This window comes from Puma concolor, chromosome A2, assembly GCF_028749965.1.
Source record: "Puma concolor isolate L17-30 chromosome A2, mPumCon1.1.hap2, whole genome shotgun sequence".
Lineage (NCBI taxonomy): Eukaryota > Metazoa > Chordata > Mammalia > Carnivora > Felidae > Puma > Puma concolor.
Genome location: NC_141668.1, coordinates 88,167,056 through 88,185,139, shown reverse-complemented (window position 1 = coordinate 88,185,139; position 18,084 = coordinate 88,167,056). Strand labels below are relative to the sequence as shown.

The 18,084-nt window shown below is 36.6% G+C and overlaps 1 protein-coding gene and 1 non-coding gene across 3 annotated transcripts in view; one reads left to right on the top strand and one right to left on the bottom strand.

The window, feature by feature from the left end:
• RSBN1L (round spermatid basic protein 1 like) overlaps window positions 1-18,084 on the top strand; it is a 68,071-nt gene that overhangs the window by 12,674 nt on the left and 37,313 nt on the right. Inside the window, exon 1 of one of the 2 annotated variants that reach the window (XM_086696842.1) lies at window positions 6,909-7,833. The exons of the other annotated variant lie outside the window; for it this stretch is intronic. Coding sequence (XP_086552968.1) covers window positions 7,767-7,833 — 67 coding nt within the window. The 5' untranslated portion in view covers window positions 6,909-7,766. Of the gene's footprint in view, window positions 1-6,908; window positions 7,834-18,084 lie in introns of those variants that run through there. 2 annotated transcript variants of the gene reach the window in all.
• On the bottom strand, window positions 11,509-11,619 carry LOC112867138 (U6 spliceosomal RNA). The gene has a single exon (XR_003224180.1). It is a non-coding gene; the product is annotated as a U6 spliceosomal RNA (small nuclear RNA).

The window sequence follows — 18,084 nt, the reverse complement described above, 5'->3', positions numbered from 1 at the left end:
TGTTTATTTTTGAGAGAGAGACAGACAAAGCATGAGCAGGGGAGGGACAGAGAGAATGAGAGACAAAGGATCCACAGCAGGCTCCAGGCTCTGAGCTGTCAGCACAGAGCTCTGGCACAGGGCTCAAACCCATGAACTGTGAGATCATGACCAGAGCCAAAGTCGGATGCCCAACCGACTGAACCACCCAGGCTCCCCTAAAGTTTTAAAATGTTTAGGAGATTCTGTTCAGTGAGTGTGTGTATGTTTCAGTATTGTGTATGTGGAGGGGAACATTTTAGAAGTCACTGATAGTAGCAGATAACAACCACTGGTTTTTTTGTGAGGAACAAATAATTTCAGATCCTGTCTTAGTTCTTAGGTAACCAGCTGTTCACAGCCTTTAAAAGGGCTCTAAAAAACATCAAGATTAGACATGGTCTAACAATTTAACAATTTATCTCACATTTGTCCTCCGTCTTCCGGCCTCCCCCACCATTTTTCTTATCTCTTTCCTTATCTTAGTATTTGGTTTAGTTTGGGGCTCTTTTACAGTACTCTTCTCTCTGACTTTGCTAATCTCCTTGTTGGTTTTCTAATGTCTGTTGTTAGCACTCCCCAAATCTTAGTTTAGTTTGGAGTTTTAGATCCATAGATTCAACTGCCTCCTTGACATAATCCCTATTAGATATTCCGTAGAGCTGTAAAATTAATATGTTCAAAACTCATAGCCTTCCTTACTCAAATCTGTCTTGCTGTGTATGTTCTTTATCTCAATGCCATCATATATCTAGTGGCTCAAGCTTTAGAACTGGATTCTACACTTTACCTTTGTCTAACCTGTAGCCAAGTCTTGTCAGTTCTAATCACTATCTTTCATATCTGTGTCCTTTCACTGTCCTTTCTAGTCTTAGTTTAAAGTACCATTATCTCTACCCTAGATCATTATATAACTGCCTCTTTGTTGGAATCCCTACTTCAGGTCTGTGATCTTTCAATTCGTTCTTCATGCTACAGCCTTAAGTGATAACTAGAGATCTGAATGCCTATGTGATCATGTCACTTTTCTCTTTATGACATGATGTTCAAATCCCAAAATGTCCTCCAACTCTCTGAATGATCATATTCTTGTTTAGCTCTTCAGCTTCTCCTCAGTGCTCCTTGCTGCCTAGGACTTTCTGTACCCATTAATCTACCCTCCCTGGTTCCACATTTCTACTGCACCTAGCTAATGACTACACTCATCTATCAGGACTCCACATGAAAGGAAGTCCTTTGTTATTCTCTAGATTAGGTTAGGTCCCCTTGCTGTCTCTTCCCATGTCACCTTGCACTTCTTCTATCTTCTTCACTTCATTTTAATCAATTAATTGTCTTCTTCGCTAGACATAACCTGTGAAAACTGGGGGCTGTGGTTCTCTTCTTTTTAGGTCAGGGTACCTCTGGGTCCTCAATAACTATTTGGGAAATGAATGAGTAATACTACGTGTCAGCCCTTTCTGCCTGCTCAGAAGAGATGTCTGCCTATTATTCAGGAAAGTTTGGGCACGTATTTCCAACTAAGAACAGCAGAAAAGTGATAACGGGATGAGATGTTGACCAGCAACTCACAGACGATGGTTAAATTGTCAAGTGAGTACAAAAGGCAGGTATTAAGGGCACAGGAACTAGAAAGACTCTGTAGATGATACTAAATTGTATTGTGTTTGACTCCGCTTGAGTTACCAGAATTGACATTTTATATACTCTAATGTCAAACAAATGAAGCTAATCAATACATTACACAAAGAGGATATTTTAGGTTTTAATCTGCATGTGTTTACCATATCTGTAATGGCATTATAAATGGAAATCCTTTTCCAGATTGTCAAAAAAGTTGAATCCTACACTGTCTTTTTCATGTTTGGTGTCTTTCATTTAGCATATTCCTTTTTTGAGATTTATCAGTGTTGTTGCAGTAATCAATTAATTCCTTTTATTTTTTATTTATTTATTTATTTATTTTTTTAGAGAAAGATTGTGAGCAGGGGAGGGACAGTGGGAGAGAATCTTAAGCAGATTCCACACTCAACACGGAGAACATTGGGCTCCATCTCATTCATGACCCCAGGGATCACGATCTGAGCCAAAATCAAATTTGGACACTTAACCGACTAAGCCACCCAGGCACCCCTCATTTCTTTTATTTCTGAGTAGTTCATTGCATAGAGATACCACAGTTTGTTTTTTCATTTCACCATTGATGGACATTTAGATTGTTTCTGGTTTTTGGGTTTTGTTTCTGCTACAATTGTTCACAGACAAATCTTGTAGTAGATGTATTTTTCATTTTCTTGAGCAAATATCTAGAAATGGGATCACTGGGTTGTATGCTAAGTTTATGTTTAACTTCATAAAAAACTGCCATACTTTTCTAAAGTTGCTGTACTTTTTTCATAGCCACCAACTTTTGATGTCAGTTTACTAAATCTTAGTCATCCTAGTGGGTGTAGCAGTATTTCATTGCAGTTTTAATTTGCAGTTCCCTAATGACTACTGATGTTGAACATCGTTTATGTACTTATTTTCCATCCTTGTCTCTTGTTTAGTGAAGTATCTGTTCAGATTATCTGTTATTCTTATTTTCAAATTGTGAGTGTTCTTTATTCTGTGTACAAGTTCTTTATCAGATATGTATTTCATGAATGTATTCTCCCATTCTGTGAATTTTCAGTCTCTTAATGTTGTCCTTCACACTTTTTCATAGCAGAAAAATTTAATTTTGATGAAGTCCACTTTATAATTTATTTATTTTTTGTATGGAATATGCTTTTTGTGTCTTAACTGAGAGGGCTTTGCCTAACCCAGAATCACAAGGGTTTTTCTCCTATATTTCCTTTTAGATACTTTATAGTTTTAGGTTTTACCTTTAGGACTGTAGTGCATTTTGAAAACTTCTGTATTTGAGGTTTGGATCAAAGTGCCCTTATTCTTATTTTTCCTTCTTGCTTAACTTGAGAATTATTTTGTAAAGTCCACTCTCCCAACCCACTAATCACTTAGGGTGTTTCATTAAATTTGTTGATTAAATTAAGGGCAGATTTTAATTACAGAATTTTCTTTATATTCAAAAGTTACATGTATGTTTTGGGGCACCTAGGTGGCTCAGTTGGTTAAGCATCCACCTTCGGCTCAGGTCATGATCTCGTGGTTCATGACTTCGAGCCCTGTGTTGGGCTCTGTGCTGATAGCTCAGCCTGGAGCCTGCTTTGGATTCTATGCCTCCCTCTCTCTCTCTGCCCCTTTCCTACTCATGCTCTGTCGCTCAAAAATAAACGTTTAAAATAAAAAAAAGGGGGGACCTGGGTGGCTCAGTCATTTTGAGCATCTGACTTCGGCTCGGGTCATGATCTCAGGGCTTAGAAGTTCAAGCCCCGTGTCGAGCTCTGTGCTGACAGCTTGGAGCCTGGAACCTGCTTCAGATCTGTGACTCCTCTCTGTCCCTCCCGGGCTCACACTCTGTCTGTCTCTCAAAAATAAATATTAAAAAAAAAAAATTTAAAAAGTTACATGTATGTCTTTACCTACCCTTATATTCTTTTTTTTTCTTTTAATATTTATCTCTGAGTGAGAGAGATAGAGGTGTGAGTGGGGGAGGGGCAGAGAGCGAGGGAGACCCAGAATCTGAAGCAGGCTCCAGGCTCTGAACTGTCAGCACAGAGTCCAGTGCGGGGCCCAAACTCACAAACCGTGAGATTATGACCTGAGCCAAAGTCAGATGCTTAATCAACTCCACCACCCAGGTACCCTGACCTACCCTTGTATTCTTATATGTCTCCATAAAGTGTACTGATTTTTAATACAGGTTATGAGTTTTCATCTGGCATTTTATTTTATTTTGGGGAGTTTCTTCCAGATTGTTACTGGTATATAAGAAAGCTTTTGGGTTTTCTACATACACTTAGTAGTTGGGTATGTAATTATATAATAGTGAAAGGCTACCAATTCTTCATAATCAGGAACAGTTGAATTACAGTATGATACTTAGTAATACTCAGGAAGTTATGGTACTCTTTGTGGTACTTCAAGCATTGTGTTTGTCTTTGAAATCTGAGATCTCTATTAGCACGGTATAACTATTCAGCTTGACAAATATTTTTAGTGCTTAGGTGCTATGGTAGGTTTTAATAAAATGACAAAATCAACAATATAAAGCTTCTGCCTTCAAGTACCTTAATCTAGCAGGATACTAGAAAAAGTAATTATTAGTGCAGTAAGTTGAATACCACAAGACAAATGGAAAGTAGAGGTACTACTGGTGGAAGTGCAGGTAGGCAGGGAGGACGGGATTTTTGAGCGAATCTTTGAAGGATAGTGTGGTAGGATTTCAGTAAAGAGATGAAGGAATTTAGGTGGAGAGCTTTATTTGAAGTGTAACATTCATAGAATTGGATAGGAAAACACCTATACAATGTCATAAAACAAAGAAGGAAATAATTTCTAGATATTTGATTCTCTTTGTAGCTCTGACATTATATATTGCTAAACATCTTTAGCTCTTCACTCTTATTTTTGAGAGAGAACGTGTGCGTGCGTGCATGCACAAGTGGCAGAGGGGTGGGGGGGGGGGAGAAAGAAAGAACAGAAAGAAAAGAAAAGAAAATCTTAAGTAGGCTCCATGCCCAGTATTGAGCCTGACATGGGGCTCTATTTCACGACTGTAGATCATGACCTTGAGCCCAAGTCAAGAGTCTGACGCTCAACTGACTGAGCCACCCAGGTGCCCCATAACTTTTTAAAATTTAGAACTTTAATTGGTTGCATGAAAAAACATAAGCATATATAATAAAAGCAATGATTCCCATATATGCTGTTATCATTATCCAAAAAGAACTATATAGTTTACTGTTTGCATTATAGAATATAGTTTTAATTAAATAAAGTAATTGTGTAATGTTGACTTAGAGGTCTAGAATGCCCCTGGTTGTATGTGGGTCACATTTTATATGACAGCTGTAGTATAAAATTCAATGAATACAGTGATTTAATTTATAATCTAGATACCAAATATAATGTCTCACTACTTTATATCTTTCTTTTATAATATATAGAGAGGAGAGGAAGTATTTACTTCTGTTTTAGAAATAGGTCTTCCTGGTAGATTAGTGAAGAAAACCTGACCTGAAATTTTTAATTATGGTACAAGAAGGAGCCCAGACCACTGTTTCATGTTATGCCTGGTTTGGCTTTCATGTAGGTACATCTATATTAATTTTTTTGTTCTCCTTTTAGGGATTGTATTCTTGTGATTATTACTATACTATTACTATACTATTATTATTTTGCCAGTGTATGCATATTACTAAATGCTTTCCTAATAATCTATTTATATTTAATGATGATAGCTACTTTTGTCAAGTGCCTGCAATATAAACTGGGGATAGTTGGAAATAATGCATATGTTGCCTTTAATCCTCATAAAAAGTCTAAAAAGGTAAGTGCTGTGATCTTTAACAATTGAGAATACTGAGGCACAACGTAATTAGTAAGTAATTTGTGTCAGTGAGTGGCAGAACTGGAAATTAAATATGTCTAATTACAAAGCCTGAGTTATTTCCAACATATTACAGTACATTTAGAGTTTCTTAATACACAGCTGTCTTAAACTATATCATTTTCAACATTCTCTTCCTTGTTTTTTTGGTCTCAATATGTTAGCCAAAGCAGCCTGCCTTTCCCTGAATAGTAAGAGATAAGTATTGTACAATCTGAACTTCCTCATAATATGTTCAGGCAGAAACATTTTTTGCATTACTGTACAAAATATAGGACATTGTTGCTGTATGAGTCATTATACTAAGTTTTTTCCCCTTCATAAGAAAATAGAAGCACAGAATTGGGGAACACTAGAAGAGAAAGGGTCATCAGAGCTCAGTGAGCAGAAGCCCCTGATTTGCAAGTACAAGCAGCAGAAGCTTGCAGCCCTCTCACAGGTTAGCAGTTCCCAAGTCCTTCGGTTCTTACTTACTGGAACTGCACAAGTCTTTCACATCTCAGGGTGCATAACATGTAGCAGTTTTTACAATTAGGTCCATGAAGACCTTTCACTCTTTTAGCATTTTCCCCTCACTATGGATGAGCAGACAACTCCAGAGGAGGCATCAGGTATTTTATTTTATTTATTTATTTTTTAAAATTTTTTTTTTCAAACGTTTATTTATTTTTGGGACAGAGAGAGACAGAGCATGAACGGGGGAGGGGCAGAGAGAGGGAGACACAGAATCGGAAACAGGCTCCAGGCTCTGAGCCATCAGCCCAGAGCCCGACGCGGGGCTCGAACTCACGGACCGCGAGATTGTGACCTGGCTGAAGTCGGACGCTTAACCGACTGCATCACCCAGGCGCCCCTGCATCAGGTATTTTAAATACCATCTGACTCATGCCTGTCACATCTCAGCCATCCTTTAATTGGAAAGGAAGGTTTTCTTCTTTGCCTTCCAAGTTTCTGAAACCCATTTCTATGTTATTCCTTCCCCTATAATGTTACTATATCCTTATGAAGATGTAGTGCGGAAGAGGTAGAAGTGGTGCTGCTTCCATGTGCAGGTTTAAGTTAGGAACTATCTACAATTAGCTAAATTCAATGAAACATTTGTGGCCAAAGAATTATTATATGTTTTTGGTTTTCTTTCCTATAGTGTAGTAATAGGAGCTTTTAACTCCTATTGGACCTGTTTGGGAGTTTTCCTAGTTCTGCCACTTAGTCTCTGTGCATGAGAACATCTTATCTGCTCTGAGCCCTGACTTTTATTCTCTATAAAATGAGGAGAATAAGTGAAATCTTTAATTTTTTCTTATGAAAGAAACTAATTTTGTGGAAGACTTTCTGGTAACTGTCCTGCTTCAACACTATCTTATTGATTTTTGTCAGAGCTCTATTTTTTTATTACTTATTTTTAGAGTCATATAAAATACTGATAAAAGCATTTACTTTCTGAAATTATATCACAGTTTCTCTAATTTGTCCTCTGCTTCTTTCTTAAATGATTCAACAAACACTTACTGCCTGCCATATGTTTGGTATTGTGTAGGGGAATGCAGAGAGAAAAGTTGTTTGTATTTCTTTCCTTCAAGATTTATAATTTAATTGGAAAGATTATTAGCTGCAATGTAAGAGACACTTTGTATTGTTACTCATCTTGTTTCTGTTTCTGTGTGTTGCTTTTTTTGGGTGGGGTCTTCTCTGATTGCTTCAGATGATTATTGGTAATAATTTGCTCCTACTTGTATTAACCCTTTTTCTTTTGCCCTCTGGAGTCCTCATTCATTTTTAGCATCAATTATGTGCAAAATACTATTCTGGGTTCTATAGAAGACAACAAAGATACATTAGATATAATAACCAAGAAAGAGTGTATAATCCAACAGAGCAGATAAAAAAGGTACACAAACAGAATTCAAATCATAAGAGAGGGAGAAGAAGGCAGTGGTCATTTCAAGTTGAAGGGATCAAAGAGTCCTTAATGAAAAGCTGAATTTCAGGTAGATTCTTGCAGAATGTGTAGGATTTTGGTCAACAAGAATTGGGATGGGCAAAGGCATCCTAACTAAATGGTATTAACAAAAATATTGGAGTAAGTTGTAGTAATGAATCAGTCTGGAATCTTGTGTAGATATACATGTGGTTGAAGAGTAGAAGAAATTAAAATGTGTCTTGAATATGTAGATTCTTGAATGGCATACTGTGGGAATTTTCTCTTTTTATGTAGGGTGGTTTTGTTCATTTGTTTAAAGTAGAAGAGAGTCACATGATCAACTATATTTTCAAGGAATATTTTTTGGTCACTGCTGAGTGGATTGGTGGAGAGAGAAACTGTAAGTAGGAAGATCACTTGTTTCAAAAGATAAGTAATCAGTTATGGTAATGGTTATGGAAAGGGAAAGGAAGATAGACATATTTCAATGGAAAAATAGACTGAACTGAGAAAGTGATTTAATGTTAGGGAAAGTTATTATATATAATATATAGGTTATTATATATAATATGTTATTGTATATAATATAACGTTAAGGAAGTATTATAAAGGTTTTTGAGAATTTTTTGAATTTGGATGTTGGAGGATGTTGTGCCATTAACATAAACAAGGAATTAAAAGGAGAGCTTGAACTTTATTTATATGAGAAAGATGGTAATTTTAATGTTAAGTATTTCTTTTTTTTTTTTTTTAAGATTTAAAAACATTTTTAAGTAATCTCTTTACCCAGTGTAAGGCTCAATCTAACTCACAGCCTTGAGATTAAGAGTCACATGCTCTGCTAACTGAACCAGCCAGGCATCCCCAGTTGTTAAATACTTCTTTTTTTTCTTTTAATAGTTTTATTTTATTTTATTTTTATTTTGAGAGAGTGAGCGCCAGCAGGGAAGAGGGGCAGAGGGAGAGAATCTCAAGCAGGCCCCATCCTTAGCATGGGCTTGATCACATGACCCTGGGATCATGACTTGAGCTGAAATCAAGAGTCTAGTGCTCAACCTGCTGAGCCACCCAGGCACCCCCCAAGGTGTTAAATATTTCTTACGGAAATAAGTGGTAGAGCTTGGCCAAGAGGCTGAGTTGAGATATTAGTCTGAGGATTCATTTACCTAACGGTTATAGTTTGAATCATAGGAATGCATTTTCTTCAATGGAAAAAGAAGAGAGAAAGAAGCATGCCCAAGGTAGATCCTAATGAGAATGTGCAAGTTTTGATGATAGGATCGTGAGTTACTGAGTAGACAGGATAGTGCAGTACCACTGAGACTTAGGGAGGAGTTTTGAAGAAGGGGTTAGTAATGTCTTTTGCAGTAAGGACCAAGAAAAAAGGGCTGAGAAGGCATTGCTCCCTTTTTTACTATATCCTTTATCTTTTTCTTTCCATTTTTGTAATGTTACCTTCCCTTCTACTTCCCCACTTAAATTCTGTATTATTTCTCTTTTTCTTCTATTTATTGCTTATTTTCAGATCTATTCCTAGCTATACTTACTCCTGTCTGGGGAAGGTGTTTAAGGAGATCAGTGTTGTTGTTCAGACTAACTGATTTCATAGACTGTATTATTACAGTGTGAATCATGGCACATACCCAAAGCAGGAAAAACTCATAGCGTGAAGCCTATTTGAGGTTTGTGGTACAAGAATGTATTGTAACTGAAGTCTTCAGTAGAAAATTCTGCCAACACTCCTTAAGAACAGGTACTTTGGAGGGGCTCCTGGGTGGCTTAGTCGGTTAAGCGGCTGACTTCGGCTCAGGTCAGGATCTCACAGTCCGTGAGTTCGAGCCCCGCGTCGGGCTCTGTGCTGACAGCTCAGAGCCTGGAGCCTGCTTCAGATTCTGTGTCTCCCTCTCTCTCTCTGACCCTCCCTCGTTCATGCTTTGTCTCTCTTTGTCTCAAAAATAAATAAACATTAAAAAAAAAAAAAACAGGTAGTGTGGATTTTTATGAGACTTTATTTTTTTATTTTATTAATTTTTATTTGTTTGTTTGTTTGTTTATTTATTTATTTATTTATTTATTTATTTATTTTGAGAGAGAGAAAGAGTGCAAGTGAGGGAGGGGCGCACACACACACACACAGAATCTGAAGCAGGCTTCAGGCTCTGAGCTGTTAGCACAGAGCCTGACGCAGGGCTCGAACTCAGGGACCACAAGATCATTAAACTGAGCTGAAGTCGGATGCTTACCTGAACCACCCAATGCCCCTATTTTATTTACTTTTTTAATGTTTGTTTATTTTTGAGAGAGAGAGCGTGAGCGGGAAGGGGACAGAGAGGGAGACACAGAACTTGGAGTGGGCTCTAGGCTACACGCTATTAGCATAGAGCATGACACTGGGCTCAAACTCCCAAACCATGAGATCATGACCGAAGCCGAAGTCGGGTGCTTAACCGACTGAGCCACACAGGTGCCCCTGTTTTTTACTTTTAATTATTATTTGTTAATGTAAGCTCTATGCCCATGGGAGGAGTTGAACTCAAGACCCTGAGATCAAGAGTTTACTGAGTAAGCCAGCCAGGCCACCCCTCTGACAACGTCTTTTAAAAAAAAAATCTAATGAATCTACATGAAGATCCTTTATACAGAATTCTGTGGCTTAATGAGTCATTTATGGGATTTCTCTCTTTTCCTTAAAAGCTATTAAATCTAACAAGTAGTACATGCATATATACATATTCAGAATAGATGTATAATTGCATCATATTTTCTCCTTTTGTTCCTTTTGTTAACTATAACATAACCTTGAGATAATGTATATAAAGTGAAGTAGAAATACACTTGAACAATTTTAATGAAGTAAGGAATTTGGAAAAAGTAACATTATTTTCATGTGTGTTTGTGTGTTAGGTTACATAGTCACTCTTTTATTTTGAAATGTTTTTTTTTTCTTATTTCTTTCCTTCTGATACACCTTGAGTGATTCTAAATCTTTTAAAAAGTTTTTTTTTTTTTAATGTTAATTTATTTTTGAGAAAGAAAGAGACACAGAATGCGAGCAGGGGAGGGACAAAGAGACAGGGAGACACAGTGCAAAGCAGGCTCCATCCAGGCTCTGAGCTGTCAGCACAGAGCTCAACACAGGGCTCAAACCCATAAGCCATGAGATCAGGACCTGAGTCAAAAAGTTGGATGCTTAACTGACTGAGCCACCCAGGTGCTCAACTGTAAATCCAGTTAAAAAAAAATTTGTCTAAACATGAAATTATCAATTCTTCTTTCAGGAAAGAGATGTATGCTAACAACTTAATTACATAAGTATAAATATGAATCCCTTTCTGTTGTAGAAATTTCAGATAATTTAGAATTACCTAAAATAAGAATCAAGAGTTCCTTTTGGAGCACCTGGGTGGCTTAGTTGATTAAGCGTCTGACTCTTGATCTCAGCTCGGGTCATGATCTCACGGTTTGTGAGTTCAAGCCCCGCATCAGGCTCTGCACCGTGCAGAGCCTACTTCGGATTCTGTCTCTTCTTCTTTCTGCCATCCCCCGCTTGTGCATGCGTGCATTCTCTCTCTCTCTCTCTCTCTCTCTCTCAAAATAAATAAATAAATAAATAAATAAATAAATAAATAATTTTTTAAAGTTCTTTTGTTCCTTCCATAGGAGCAACCTGTTAGGTATTTTGTGTTCTTCCTTCCAGATTTTTTTCAGTGCATTTACATATGTACATGTGTACATATACATGCACAGAAAAGAATATGTAGCCTATTTTCAAAAGCCTAAATATTATACCACTTTTGTGCAACTTGCTCTTTTTATTTAACAGTGTCTTGGAACTCTATCCATTACCTAGAGTGAAATTTATCTACACATGCACACAAACTGCATGTGTCTGTGTTATGTATGCATGTGTAGTTGACACACAATGTCACATTAGCCTCATGCACAAACCTGTGTGTGTCTGTGTATTTGACTATGGTTGACATACAATGGCACTTTGGCCTCAGGTATACAAAATAGTGATTTGACAGTTTATACATATGCTGTGATCACCACAAGTGCAGCCACTGTCTGTCCCATAAATATGGAATGCTTCATGAATTTGCATGTCATTCTTGTTTGGGGGCCATGCTAATCTTCTCTGTATCATTCCAATTTTAGTATATGTGCTGCTGAGGCAAGCAAGCACTATATTTCTTTCTTACAATTAAGTTTTTCCTTTATAAATTTAGATAAATATAAGTTTTATTAAGCTTTCAATTTTGGAATAGCTTTACATTTATAGAAAAATTTTCTCTTGAAATTTTCTCACTTTCTCTTGTTCTTGAAATTTTATATTTGTATGATACATTTGTCACAATTAATGAATGAATATTGATATATTATCATTAACCAAAGTACATACTTTATTCAGGTTTCCTTAGTTTTTACCCAGTGTCCTTTTTTAAAAAAGTTTATTGGGGCACCTGGGTGGCTCAGTTGGTTAAGCGTCTAACTCTTGATTTTGGCTCAGGTCATGATCTCGCATTTCGTGGGTCTGAGCCCTGCATTGACAGCTCAGAGCCTGGAGCCTGGTTCAGATTCTGTGTCTCCTCCTCTCTCTGCCCCTCCCCCACTGGCGCTGTCTCTGTCTCTCAAAAATAAATAAATGTTAAAGAAAAAATTTTTTAAGTTTATTTTTGAGAGAGGGAGGGAGAGTGAGTGGGTGAGGGACAGAGGGAGAGAGAGAATCCCAAGCAGGTTCTGTACTGTCAGCATAGAGCTGGCATAGGGCCAGATCTCATGAATTGTGAGATCATGACCTGAGCCAAAATCAGAAGTCATATGCTAAACTGACTGAGCCACCAGATGCCCCCCATAATGTCTTTTTTTCTGTTCAGGGATCCCACCCAGGATACCACGTTACATTTAGTTATTATGTCTATTTAGGCTCTTCTTGGCTACAGCAATTGCTTAGATTTTTCTTGCTTTTGATTATCTTGATAGTTTCAGGAGTACTGGTCAGGCATTTTATAAAATGTCCCTCAATTGGGATCTGTCTGATGTTTTTCTCACAACTGGAATGGGGAGATGGGTTTTTGAAAGGAAGGCCATGACTTTGTAAATTTTAAAAATAAAATTTAATCTAAAAAATCAAATCGGGATGCTTTGGTGGCTCAGTTGGTTAAGTATTCAACTCTTGATTTCTGCTGAGGTCATGATTTCACAGTTTATGGGATCGAGCCCCACATTGGGGCTCTGTGCGGGTGTGGAGGCTGCTTAAGATTCTCTCTCTCTCTCTCTCTCTCTCTCTCTCTCTGCCCATCCCCTGCTCTTGCTGTCTGTTTCTCAAAAAAATAAAAATTTTAAAAATTAAATACTGAAAGGTTTATAATGAGAAATGGCCCTAACTCTTTGCATTCCCTACCCCTACCCCCAGTTGTTAACTCTTTTAGTTCTCATCGTTTAATTCCAAATTTCTGAATAAAATGCTCATAGTGCCTTTTATTTTTTGACTGATCGGTTTTAGACACACTATATTTCATTCTTGTTAAGGGTAATAAGAATTTAGCACTTTTATAACCTAGCTTCTTTCCTAACCAGTAATTTCATAAAACTTAAAGTGCAATAATAGTGCCTATTATGACTTTGCAAATACTGTTCAATGCAAATCAGAGATCCTTTTCTGTATGGCCTTCTGGATTTTCGTAATAGTTAAAAATGGCCTTTCTTTTCATACATATTGGTCCCTGACTTACAGTGACTTGGAATTTTTTGACTAGATGATAGTGCAAAAGTGATATAATTCAGTAAAAACTATATTTTTGAATTTTGATCTTTTCCCAGGGCTAGCAATATGTGGTAGGGTACTCTCTGGTGATGCTGGGTGTGGCAGTGAGGTGAACTCCCCATCAACCATGGAGTCATGAGGGTTAACAACCCATATGCTTACAACCATTCTGTCTCCATACAGCCATTGTGTTTTTCCCTTTCAGTGAAATATTCAATAAATTACTTGATATATCCAACACTTTATTATAAAATAGGCTTTGTGTTGGATGATTTTGTCCAACTGTAGGCTAATGTAAGGGTTCTGAGCATGTTTGTTAAATTAGGTGTATTAAATGCATTTCTGACTTAATGAAAAAAAAATGTTTCTTTGTTTTTTTTTTTTTTAATTTATTTATTTTTGCAAGAGTGAGAGAGCAGGAACAGGGTACGGGCAAAGAGAGAGAGGTAGATACAGAATCTGAAGCAGGTTCCAGGTTCTGAGCTGTCAGCACAGAGCCCTCTGTGAGGCTCAAACCCATGAATTGGGAGATCATGATCTGAGGCCAAAGTCGGACACTTAACTGTGAACCATGGTTGGTGAACCACCGACACCCCAGTATTTTTAATTTACAATGAAAGGGTTTATTGGGACGAAATCCCATTATAAGTCCAGGAAGTTCTATTTATATGTATTGGCATCTTCATTTTCTGCCCTATTCTTTGTGTTCTGTGGTAAGAGATAATCTGGCAATTTCCTTTTATTCTTGGAGGTGGTTTCTGCAGTGCTCTATACCTGAACTGGTTATCGTTTAAGCCAACTACACAGTTTTCATACTGATACTTTCTTGTGTGCCTTCCTGTGGTGGGTCTCCTGTTTCCTTGGTCTCATGCCGTTTTCCTTTTCCTTCTTTGTTTATTCCTTAATTTACTTAAGCGCATCCTAAGAAAGGGGGTGTGTGTGGTAACAGTGTTTGAATTTTTGCTTGTGTGATCATGTCTTCCTTTGTACTTGGTTGATAGTTTGACAGATCCTATGGTTCTAGGTTAAACATTACTTTCATTCAGCATTCTGAAGGCACTTGTCGTCCTATTGCTTTCTACCATCTATTGTGTTGAGTTCCACAGTGTTATCTGATCTTTTATGTGAGATCTGGTTTTGTTTTGTGTTTTTTTTTTTTAATTCCTCAGGAGGCTTTTAGGATCTTCTCTTGAAACTAAAATTTCATGATGATGTGCTTGGTGTGTATGTGGAGAGGGGGGCTACCACTGTGAATTCCATTCTTTGTTCTCCTCTCTCTCTTTCTTTTTTTTTTTTTTAAATTTAAGTAATCTCTGCACCCTGCAGGGGGCTCAAACTCATGACCCTGAGGTCGAGTTCCATGCTCTTCCAACTGAGCCCCTTTGCTCATCCCTTAAAGTTTGGTGACTCATTTTTTCTGAGAAAATTTCTCATTTATTCATTTTGATATTTTCCTTCCCTGTTAAATTCTATTTTTCTTTTCTGAAATTTCAGTTAATTTGATATTGGATCTCCTGAAGAGATCCTTTAGGTAACCTTTTTTTCTGCTGTTTTCCACTTTGTCTTGTTGCTCTCTTTTTGGAAGATTATCCCAACTTTACCTTCATGTTTTTAGCTTTTCAGTTTTGCTATTGTATTTTTCTTAAGATACTATTTTATTTTTTAAGTAATCTCTACACCCAACATGGGACTCAAACTCCCAACCCTGAGATCAAAGAGTCATATGCTCCACTGACTGGACCAGACAGGCACCCCTTTGCTACTGTGTTTTTATTTTATTTTTTATTCAAAAAATTTTTTAATGTTTATTTATTTTTAAGAGACAGAGCACAAGTGGGGGAGGACACTCAACTGCCTGAGCCACGCAGGCACCACAGTTTTATATTGTTTTGTGTTCCTTTGAACACTGGTAAGGTTGAAATTTTTTTATGTCCTTTGCACCTTTTTCTATTTTCTCTTTTTTATTAAATTTTTTTTATTTCTTTTTAAAATTCTTTATTGTTTTATTCATCTGTACACTCAACATGGGGTTCAAACTTACGACCCCAAGATCGAGAGTCACATGCTTTTCCTACTGTTACTTTCTTTTTCTTAGTTTTTTAGATGTTATATTGTAAGAATTCTTCATGTAAAAAGAGATCTACATAAAAGAGAAATTACCCCATTGTCTTTCAGGGAAAATTATTAGCCTTTATTGAGACTTAGAAAAATTGTGGAACCCTAATGTTTTTGGAGGAGCAACTTCATAAATCTCAGGATTTTTTGTCAGAAACAACCAGGGTAGTTAGAAGGGGAAATAAATTTGAGGAACTACTCCTGGATGGCTTTAAGGGCTAAGAATTCCCTTCCTTGCTGTGGTATGGCTAGGAAAAGAAGGAAGAATTAATAAAGATCAACGTAGAGCGCATAAAAGGAAAGTCACAATGTGCTTCAGAAAATAACAGTAATTTACTATATCACAGGACCTGTTTTGTGTATCAAACAAGCATTTATTGAGGTAGAGTCTTTTCTACTCTCAAGGATAAACTATATACTGGTGGGGGAGGATTGATTATAAGGAGAAAGGTAAGTTTATAACTAGAAAGAATACAGTGTGAAACTTGTTTTAATAGGGCTAGAGATAGAGAACCTGCATACTGTTGTATACAGTATAGTATTGATGGACCTGGTCTAATTTCTTAGGACAGAGCAGATGAGAATGAGCCTATTGGTGACTGCCAGAAGTTATAGCTGTCACCTCTTGTATGTGGAATGATAAATGACAGCTAAGACAATAAAAATTAAATGATACTCAAATACTGTTTTTTAGTTTTGAACAGGTAAATTTTGTTTTGATTTGTTTTTGAGTTCATCAATATGAGTGTGATAGTGAGAGTTTAAATTTTTGTCATAATGAAAAGACTATATATTTCTTAGATTTTTGAAAGCAGGGAAGTATAATACATTTTTGAAAATTATTAGAATGATTAAAAAACAGTGGCAGTCTTTTGTTATGTAGGAACTGTGAATTTATTCTGAAGATTCCAGATAAATGGATTGTTGGCGTATTAGAAATCTCTCAAAAGGATTCTCTAACAATGCTTTTTATAAGTTCTACTTTCTTTATACTGGACCGATTCACCTAATATTTGTTTATGTGTGTGTGCGTTTTCATTCTATATTATTATAATGACTGTAATACTGGTGGAGACTAGTAAATTTTATAACAAGATGAAAACAATGATTTTATTATTTAAGAACCAGTCTTTGTTTGTTTGTTTGTTTGTTTGTTTGTTTGTTTTAACTGGTTTTCCATAGTGGTACCAACAGTAAGAATCAACCAATATCAACTGATATCGTTGATTGTAAGATTCTTTAGTACAGCACTATTACTCTTTTTATCTCTTGCACATAAGTGCTCAATAGAAATATATTGGGTGCATTAAATCTGAAATATACTGGTAATTCAATAAATTGAATATATGTTTGAAAATCCCATGGGGCGCCTGGGTGGCGCAGTCGGTTAAGCGTCCGACTTCAGCCAGGTCACGATCTCGCGGTCCGTGAGTTCGAGCCCCGCGTCGGGCTCTGGGCTGATGGCTCAGAGCCTGGAGCCTGTTTCCGATTCTGTGTCTCCCTCTCTCTCTGCCCCTCCCCCGTTCATGCTCTGTGTCTCTCTGTCCCAAAAATAAAAATAAACGTTGAAAAAAAAAAAAAATTAAAAAAAAAAAAAAAAGAAAATCCCATTTATGTTATTTGAAATTATTTTAATCAATTTTATTTTTTATATCTTAACTTTTACATATGGTATATGTCTTTAGCAAATGTTTATTTTTCAACTTTGTAATTTACAGCTTGTTCTAGTTTGATAATGCTTAGTCATTTATTCCTTCTCTTTTCCTCCATTCTTATATTCCTTTTGCTTCTGGGTTCAAATTCTTATCATGGGTCTGTTTGTATCGCTTTTCTTCAGTCCTTTACCACCCTTTTTATTTTTTATTTATTTTTTAATGTTTGTTCATTTTTGAGAGAGGGAGAGAGACAGCCCAAGTGGGAGAGGGGCAGAGAGAATCCTAAGCAGGCTTCACACTGGCAGTCAGCGCAGAGCAGGGAGTGGGGCTCAAACCTACCAACCTTGAGATCATGAGCTGAGCTGAAACCCAAGAGTCAGACACTCAACCCACTGAGCCACCCAGGTGCCACCAAAAATAATAGCTTTTAATAATTTGAACTATTATTTTTCAGTCTTTTGAATGTGTGTACATTATAATTTTTTAAAAATTGGGATGTATAGGGGTAGCAGTTCTATATGGAAAATCTGTATATACTTGCTGTTCAGTTTTGCTGAGAACCTAAAACTGCTCTTAAAGTCTATACTGTCTATAAATAAATATATTTATAAGTATATAAATAAAGTTTACTAAAAAATTGGGTCATAACCATATTATAATTTTATTTTCTGAGAAGCTAGTTTAATTTTATTCTGAAAAATATTTATATTTTGTGACTGTGGTAAGTTTATATTATATCATAGTCTTTGTATACATATATGCCATTAAAATTCTGTAGTTATTTCCATCTGTGTGGTTAGCAGTTAGGATCTTGGTTACTCTTAGGGGTACTGGAAGGGAAGACGGGGATCCTTGAGGTGCTGTTCATTTTTGTGAAAATTGAGCTGTATACTTACATGTTTTTCTCTGTGTGTATATTATACTTTAATAAACTTTAAAAGTTCAATAGTTATTGAAATAACACTTTTAGGTTAATAAACTAACAGGGATGATTGGGAAAATAAATGCAGAGACAGATTATTTTCTTCAGTTGTGATTTTTAATTTTTTTTTTTTTCAACGTTTTATTTATTTTTGGGACAGAGAGAGACAGAGCATGAACGGGGGAGGAGCAG